At 37.5% G+C, this 9,520-nt stretch overlaps 1 protein-coding gene across 6 annotated transcripts in view; it reads left to right on the forward strand.

Moving 5' to 3' along the window:
• The window catches only part of UBR3 (ubiquitin protein ligase E3 component n-recognin 3 (putative)), a 186,019-nt gene that overhangs the window by 43,367 nt on the left and 133,132 nt on the right, over nt 1–9,520 (forward strand). For all 6 annotated transcript variants that reach the window (XM_014545642.1, XM_014545644.1, XM_014545646.1 and 3 more), the window contains exon 6: nt 6,150–6,216. In XM_014545642.1, the coding sequence (XP_014401128.1) occupies nt 6,150–6,216 (67 nt within the window). The remainder of the gene's footprint in view (nt 1–6,149; nt 6,217–9,520) is intronic.

A 9,520-nucleotide genomic window follows, 5' to 3' on the forward strand; every position in this document is an offset into this window, starting at 1 on the left:
TTTTTCTTTTTTATTGCTTAAAGTATTACTAAGGGTATTACATATGTGTCCTTTTTTTTCCCCGCCCTTGACAATCCCCTGGCCCCCCCCCCCCCCCCGTGTCTTATGTCCATTGGTTATGCTTATATGCATGCATACAAGTCCTTCGGTTGATCTCTTACTCCCCTCCCTTCTGCCCCCCAACCCTCTCTGGCCTTCCCACTGCAGTTTGACAATCAGTTTGAGGCAGCTCTGCCTCTGTATCTATTATTGTTCAAAAGTTTGTAATGGTCTTTATTATCCATGAATGAGTGAGATCATGTGGTATTTTTCCTTCATTGACTGGCTTATTTCACTTAGCATAATGCTCTCCAGTTCCATCCATGCTGTTGCAAATGGTAAGAGTTCCTTCTTTTTTACAGCAGCATAGTATTCCATCGTGTAGATGTACCACAGTTTTCTAATCCATTCATCTACTGATGGGCACTTAGGCTGTTTCCAGATCTTAGCTATGGTGAATTGTGCTGCTATGAACATATGGGTGCATATATCCTTTCTGATTGGTGTTTCTGGTTTCTTGGGATATATTCCTAGAAGTGGGATCACAGGGTCAAATGGGAGTTCCATTTCCAGTTTTTTGAGGAAACTCCATACTGTCTTCCATAGTGGCTGCACCAGTCTGCATTCCCACCAGCAGTGCACGAGTGTTCCTTTTTCTCCACATCCTCTCCAGCACTTGTCGTTTGTTGATTTGTTGATGATAGCCATTCTGACAGGTGTGAGATGGTACCTCATTGTTGTTTTGATTTGCATCTCTCGGATGATTAGTGACTTTGAGCATGTTTTCATATGTCTCTTGGCTTTCTGAATGTCCTCTTTTGAAAGGTGTCTATTTAGGTCCTTTGCCCATTTTTTGATTGGATTGTTTATCTTCTTTTTGTTAAGTTGTATGAGTTCCCTATAAATTTTGGAGATTAGGCCCTTATCAGATATGACGTTGGCAAATATGTTTTTCCACGCAGTGGGTTTTCTTGTTGTTTTGGAGATTTACTTTTAGAGCATGTAATGTATATTTAATTTATACATATATTTAAAAGTAGTTTAATCCCTAAATCACATTTGATCCCTAAATCACATTTTATAATCAAACTTCTAGTATATTTCAGAGTACTTTTTATAGCTTATTATGTTTTCTAATTGAGCTAAAAATAGGTCATTTGGACATTTGAAAGCTTAAGAATTTGAGGTAGAGTTGTTTAGTTGGAGGTAGATTGAGGAACATCTACTTTAGTTTTTCTTTAAGAGATATTTGAGCTTTAGAGTTAGGCAGACCTGAGCTTAATCTTGTCTTATAATATCTCTATGCTTTTGCCAGGTTATTTAACTTCTGAACATCAATTTCCTCATGAAGAAAATGATGATAATTCTCATGTTAGGATTAAATGGGATAACATATGTAAAGTACCTATCATGGACCAACACAAATTAGGAACTTGATAAATGCTTTCTGTCCTAGTCCTTTATGTGTAGAAGGGGTTCAAGTATTAGAATTTTTGAACTCTTATGGGTCATATTGTAGGTATTTCTGCTCATCTTTTTAGAGGAATTGGTTTACTAAAGCATGGTTTAAAAGTAATGAAGTTTATATTTAAAAATTAAATAATGCACAAATGAATACATGTTAGTTGCTTTGCCAGACAATTCAGATAAAATAAAAATCCCCTGTGGGTTACAGTTAATAGTTTGGCTGTCCTTGACAGACCATTTTCTATGTAGTTAAATAACTATGTGCTTACAGAAATGGGTAGTGCGTGTGTGTGTATGTGTGTGTGTGTGTGTGTGTGTGTGTGTGAATAAATAAAAAAGGTTACACTATTTTGTGTCCTGTTATTTCCTCCATAATGTATTGTGTTAATCCCTCTTTGCCAATACTCTTTATTACTGCTGTATAGTATTGTGCAGTTTATCCAGTCATTTTCTTAATATTCAGTTTTTTTATTTGAAGATAATGTTTACATTTATTTTTGTGCAGATGTGCATATAGTTCCCTAAGTTATGGAATTGCTAGGCTATAGGGTATGTATATTTGGAATTTTTATGGATTGTATTTCTTTCTGATTATAAAAGTCGCACACAAATATTTGAAGTGAAAAGTATGGAAAAGTATAGAGATAAGATCACTACCCAGGGCAATCTTAGAAGAGTTTTAGCGATAAAGTCAGGCAATTTTCTGTTTTAAGATTGTGATCATAATTTTTATACAAAAACATTCATTTGTTTTATTGATTTATATACTACAAAGTCTTTGCTTTCTGACTTCTATATCTTGAGTTAGAAATAGAAAAATCTTGTAATATAACAAAGCAAAAATGAGAATTAGGAGGAGACAATTTGAAGGTTATAAACATTAAAAATGTTAAAGCTAAAAGTGACCTTAAAGTCTATCTTGCTTAACCTATTTATGGAAGAGGAAGCTGAATTCCACAGAATTAACTGATTTACTCAGGCTAGTGAATTTTATCTAGTTAGTGATAGAGTTGTAATAGATAGCACAGTAGCCCATTATCTTATGCAGATTATTGCAATTAGGATTGGAAATCTGAACTAGTATTTAAAATACTGGTGTGACTCAGTTGGTTGGGCGTTGTTCTGTGCACCAGGAAATTGCTGGTTCAATTCCTAGTCAAGGGCATGTGCCTGGCTTGTGGGCTTGATCCCCTGTTGGGGAGCATGCAGGAGGCACCCGATTGATGTGCTCTCACACTGGTGTTTCTATCTCTTTCTCCCTCACCTTTTCTCTCTCTAAAAATTAATAGACTATTAAAAAATTAACTTAGAGCTGCAATCCATATTCATTATTGAGTAAAGAGAAAATAGACATTAACAAAAATATAATAAAATTACCTATTATTCTTATCACTTTGAGGTGTCTTACTATAAACATCTGTATTCTAACATTTTTATACTGGGGTGGGCAAAGCAGGCTTACAGTTGTGAGTACACAAAACAGTTTATTCTTATTATTTATTAATTATTGCATTATTTTCATACCAACAACTGTGAACTCACTTTTAACCCACCCCATATATAATATATTTTAAGGGTTTCATGCTGTACGTGCTATTCAGTATTCTGCCTTTTTCACTAACTGTCTTTTTGAACATCTGTCACAAGAAGTATGCTTTAACAGATTTTATTTGTGTACTAGAGGCCTGGTGCATGAAATTCGTGCATGTGTGGGGTCCCTAGGCCTGGCTGGTGATCAGGGCTTATTGGGGCTATCTGGCTGCCAGCCGGGGCCTTCCTTCCAGCTGCCAGCTGCCGGCCAGGGCCTGCCGGATGGGGGGAGGGACCACGGGAGGTTGGCCGGCCATGGGAGGTTGGCTGTGGGAGCTCACTGACCACCAGGGGGCAGCTCTTGCGTTGAGCATCTGCCACCTGGTGGTCAGTGTGCATCATAGTGACCAGTAGTTTCAGTCATTCTGGTGTTCTGGCTGCTTAGGCTTTTCTATAGATAGATCATACACACACACACACACACACACACACACACCCACACACACATATATATATATATATATTACCAATACTTAAATGGTTTTATATTCCATATGCTATTCTACATATGAGATCCTTTTCTCATTTTTAATAGCTTTTGAACATCTCTCTGGTCACAGTGAATTTAGAACTCTAGCATTGTTTTTCTTCAAAGGGTACAAAGTGTGCTATAATTTATTTACTGTGTACCCTGTTGATGGAAGCCAAAGATTCTTTTTTTCCCCTGTTATAAATAAAATGTGATGAATACTTATACATATAGTTCCTGTTTACTTGTTCCTATTTCTCTAGGATAAATTTCCAGAACTGGAATTTCTGTTCCAATGATAAATACACTTTAAAGACTTATGACAAGTATATTGTCATTCAGGAAAATTGTACTGTTGTATAATGTTACCAACAGTGTATAAGAGTACCCATTTTCCCACCAGTTTAGATGGAGATAATCGTCTTTCCTTGCTTTGGCTGACATATATTATGATGTCCAGCCCACCTCACTGGTCTATGTTTATGGACTTTTGTTATTGCACCTTTGCTTATGCTGTCTTATCTTTTTGGAATGATGTTCCCCTCCTTTGTCCAACTAATTTTACTTGTCTTTTAGACTATAAGACTTGGAAATTTATAAAACTTTGTATTTCCAAGACCACTGGTTGATCAAGGATATTCTTTTCATAGGAAGTTTATATTTGAAATAATGAAGCCACCCAGTGGCGTGACTCAGTGGTTGAGTGTTAACCTATGAACCAGGAGGTCATGGTTCAATTCTCGGGCAGGGCACATGCCCAGGTTGCAAGCTTGATGCCCAGTAGGGAGCGTGCAGGAAGCAGCTGATCAATGATTCTCTCTCATCATTGATGTTTCTATCTCTCTCCTTCTCTCTTCCTCTCTGAAATCAATAAAAATATATTTTAAAAAAAGAGAAATAATTAAGCAATCCTAACCTGGGATATAACATAGATTTTCCAAATTTGTCTTTTTTCTCAGGGCTGGGAGAACAGTTTCAGAATAAATGGCTATTAGCTAAAATCTCAAACTTTGGAATCCCCTGGGTCCTGTGGCATGATTTAACATTCTTTTATTTTTTTTAAGATTTAAAAAATTGATTTTTAGAGAGAGAGAGAGAAAAGGAGAGGGAGAGAGAAATATTGATGTGAGAGTGAAACACTGATCAGCTGCCTCCTGCACGTCCCCCACTGGGGATTAAGCCCACAACCAGAGCGTGTGCCCTGACTGGGAATCGAACCAGCAACCATTGGGTGCACAGAATGACACCCAACCAACGGAGCCACACTGGCCAGGGCTGATTTTACATTCTTGTGTCTGTTTTCTGTCTTTTAAGGCTCCAAGTTTTATTCTGGTTGAGTTTCTCCAATGGCAAGGGTGAGGGTGGCAGAGGAGGAGTAGTAGTTTGTCAGTCCTGCTGCCTGGTAGATTAGTATGGAGGCCTTGGCAAGGGTGGGGATTAATAGGGAGGGCATATTGAAGTGCTCAGTAAATGTGGAATGTAGCTCTGGAAAACCCCAGACTGGCCCTGAGGACTGATGCTGGACTTGATAGAAACCAGAAATTAAGACTATGGTGTGTAGGCCAAGGAAGCTATAATAGTAGATAGAACAGCAGCATGAATCCGAGACTACTTTTCTGCTTTCAAGATTTGATGGGCTCTACTTGAGAAATCTGGGAATTTGTATTACATTCTAACATGCCACCAACTCCATTGTTAGCAGACTATATGCCAAAATGCTACCATACATGTCCTTATAATACCAGTTGACTCATATATGTTTGGAAAATAGGAAAATGATAGTATAGCATAGAAGTTTTGAATTCATATGCAATTTCCTAGTTTAGGAAAGCTGGGAAAATGGAGTGGAATCATAACATTTAGCTGGAGGGGAAGAACTCCTGAATTCAGCTATAAAGAAAGCAAGGGCCTTTTCAGCAACATTTAAAGAAAATTAGAAATGTGCGCCTGTGCCCAGGGCTCCTTCCCTAAGATGCACACCTCTAGCCACACCTTGGTTTCACCATCGGCAGGCTGCTTCCTCTGTTCCTCCTCCCTTTGTGTTGTCTCAGCTCCCTAGCTTCCCACTCTGTTGCTGTGGTGCAGTGTACCATCCCTTGAGACTGCCTCAAACCACTCCAAGATGTTTTCCTGGGCATCCAAATGATTTCCCCAGGTGCAGATTATGACTTTTCTTTGTCTTAGACTCTTCAAAGCGTTTTTCTTTATTGATTGTTTTAGTCCTCTGCTCCTTCTCTCCTTTCTTCCTATGCCAGTCTGCTCGACTCCCCCTTCAGCTTCTTTGTTCGTATGAAATGATGTTTATAAGGTTAGGAAAATTTTTATTTTGGCATTTTGCATTAGAAGAACAGATTAAGTTTAAGAGCTCTTATATTTTAATACGAAGGATTTTCATTATGTAATTTAATCAAAATTAGCAGCATTAAAAGATACTAGAGCAAATACAGAAAAGTAAAATGTGTTGATTAATAATATGTAAGCATGACTATATTATATTTAATCATTTATAAACATACATATATTTATGTAAAATATATAAATTCATGAATAGCATTATTATAATGCTAATTCTGTTTTCCTCCAGGAGGATCAGGATGGAAGTCAAGGTCTGGGCAAGAGAAAAAGGGTCAAACTAAGCAGTAGCACCAAAGGTATTTATATTTTATTTTTAACTTGTATAAAAAGTTTCTAAATGCTTAATCTCTAAGAACACTTGATTGGCTGTTCGTATTGACATCCGAGGTGTGTTTGAAAAGAGAGTTATGTTATTATATTTGTCGAATAATGGAGAAACTGTCTTTAGGGGGTGATTGTGGGGGACCTCAAAAGCAAGTAAAACCCTTACTATTAGGATTTTGTTATATGTTTTTTAAAATAAAATGTTTATTATCTTTTTTGAGCCAGAAAAATATAAGTCGTTTCATTAATTCTTTGATTTGGAGCCAGTGTTTTAGGTGTACAGTTTTAGTTTGGATTACATCTTTTTATAATTTGGTGTATGCATTTTAAAGTGAAAAATGACAAATAAGGTAGAGATGGTGAAAGAGAGAATGTGAATAAATGAATGTGCCCTGACTGGGACTCAAACTAGTGACGTCTGGGTGCATGGGGTGATGCTCAACTACCGAGCAAAACTGGCTGGGCAATTGAGTACTTGTTTCTAGTTGGCAGCCTGCACTTGGGATTTTTGCCATGGTCAGAAGTTGAACATGGTCTATTGTCTGGGTTAACATGGTCTCCAAGAGTCTCCAGAGGTTAAAATAATATTTTGATGAAAACAAGCTTCTTATTTCTGGTGCTGATTAAGTATATCTTGTAGAATATTTGGAACTGCTTGGAAAGGTGGAGCAAGCGGGTAGTTTTAGTTGAGGCTTGTTTTGTAAGTGTTCTTAGTTACATAGGCTGCTGCATTTAACTTGTGGGCTACTAGCAAAGGGCATGAAATTTGGTCTGCAGTCCAGGATGCAAACATACTCCTACAAACATGTGTCCCTTCTCCCTGGCTCAGCAGAGAAGCTGTGATGCCTGAAAAAATAGAAACCCATATGGCTACCTGGCCCTTTGACTTACTTGAGTTGTCCATGTTTTTACCTGAGTCCTTGAGATACATCTGAGTTGGAGTAGATTCATTACCTGAGCGAGATGTGGTGTGAACACATTGCTCAACAATAGAAGAACTGTGAAATTGGGTAGGGTTAATTGAAAAAACTCTACAAGGTTATCCTGCAAGACAACTTGAACTGTAATGTAGTTATGGCTGTACCTGCATATTTTGGTGCATGTGATACTGTTTTTTTAAAAATCTCTCAATCTAGTTCCAGTTCCTGCTTAAGCACCATCACTGAACTAGTCTGCTCACAGTTGATATTTGCTATATCCTTTTGATGTCCTTATATAGAGATGATGATTCAGAACAGTAGCCCAAGATCATTTGCTCCAACAGAGATTAATAGTCAGAATTAGTTCATTTTTAGGGGGAAAAATTGGAGACAGTGAAAGAGGTAGCTAAAGTATTAAACATATTTCGTTCATCATATTTGGTTGAGATGTTGCTGTTGACTAAGTATGGCAAGGATTCAGAGTTTAGCAAGAGACAGCCTTAGCCTTCAAGGAGTGGCAGTTGGCTTTAGAAATAGGCTTTCCAGTAGAAATTTTATCCCCCTTTGAATACTTTTATTAGAAAGGGGCTTTGTATACATGAAGAGGAACTCTTGAGTCTAGTGCAAGTAAGCATATTTAGCACTCTTTATACTTTGCCTGGTATATTTTTACTAGAAAAAAGTAAATGCTTCTGCATACTATGGTAAGCAGTGCATTAGTAATTATTCTTTCTGGTGAAATTAGTATTTCTTTTATGGAGGATAATTTTGAAGAAATAAATTATTGAATTTGTAAAGATTTCCCCTCTTTTTTTAAAAATTAAAAAATGTAGATTTGGACTTTATGTCCTTAATAGTATGTTTTTAGCTTAAAACCATCATTATCATCTAATTAGTTAATTAGTTAATTAATTTAAATTTATTGGGGTGACGTTGGTCAACATGAACGTACATATAGGTTTCAGGTGTGGGTTTCTATGTTACAATATCTGTATATTGCACCATGTGCCCACCATCCAAAGTCAAATCTTCTCCTGTCACCATATATTAGGACCCATGCTTCCCCGACCCCCTTCCCTCTGGCAATCACTGCACTGCTGTTTGTGTTCATAAGTTTCATTTTTGTACCCCACATATAAGTGAAATCATAGAGTTCTTAGCTTTTTCTGACTGACTTATTTCACTTAGCATAATGTTCTCAGGGTCCATCCATGTTGTTGCAAATGGTGCTATTTCATCCTTTCTTATGGCTGAGTAGTATTCCATTGTGTATATGTACCACATCTTTATCCAGTCTCTATGGCAGGACACTTTGGTTGTTTCCATGTCATGGCCACCGTAAATAATGCTACAATGAACATAGAGGTGCATATATCTTTGTGAATACATGATTTTGAGTTTTTCGGGTATATACCCAGAAGAGGGATTGCTGGATCGTATGGTAGCTCTATTCTTAATTTTTTGAGGAATCACCAGACTGCTTTCCATAGTGGTTGTACCATTCTCACCAGCAGTGAATGAGGATTCCCTTTTTCCACAACCTCTCCAACACTTGTTATTGTTTGTCTTGGTGATAATGGCCACTCTAACAGGTGTGAGGTGGTATCTCATTGTAGTTTTGATTTGCATTTCCCTAATTGGCAGTGAGGTTGAACATCTTTTCATATATCTGATGGCTGTTTGTATGCCTTCTTGGGAGAGGTGTATTTTCAGGTCCTCTGTTCACTTAAGAAAAAACAACAAAAACACACACACACACACACACACACACACACACACACACACACGTATATATATTGATTTCAGGGAGGAAGAGGGGGAAGGGGAAGGGAGAAGGAGAGAGAAACATCAATGATGAGAGAGAATCATTGATTGGCTGCCTCCTACATGCCCCACACTGGGGATCGAGCCGTGACCTCCTGGTTCATAGGTTGATGCTCTATCAATGAGCCACGTTGACCGGGCCCTCTGCCCACTTTTTGATTGGGTTGTTTGTTTGCTTGGTGTTGAATTTTATGAGATTTTTATATATATTAGAAATTAAACCTTTGTCGGAACTACTGTTTGCAAGTATCTCCCATCTGGTTTTCTGCCTCTTTGTTTTGTCAGTTTCTTTTGCTGTGCAGAAGCTTTATAGTTTGATATACTAGTTGTCCCTTTCCTTTATTTTTGCCTTTACTTTCCTTGCCTTTGGAGTTAAGTTCATAAAGTGTTCTCTACTACTAAGGTCCATTAAGTTTTTTTATTTTTTTTAATTTGTAATATTTTTATTTTTTTTATATTTTTTTATTGATTAAGATATTACATATGTGTCCTTATACCCACATTACCTCCTACCCTCCCCCCCCCCGGCCCT

The sequence above is a fragment of the Myotis brandtii genome, unplaced genomic scaffold (assembly GCF_000412655.1).
Source record: "Myotis brandtii unplaced genomic scaffold, ASM41265v1 scaffold112, whole genome shotgun sequence".
Lineage (NCBI taxonomy): Eukaryota > Metazoa > Chordata > Mammalia > Chiroptera > Vespertilionidae > Myotis > Myotis brandtii.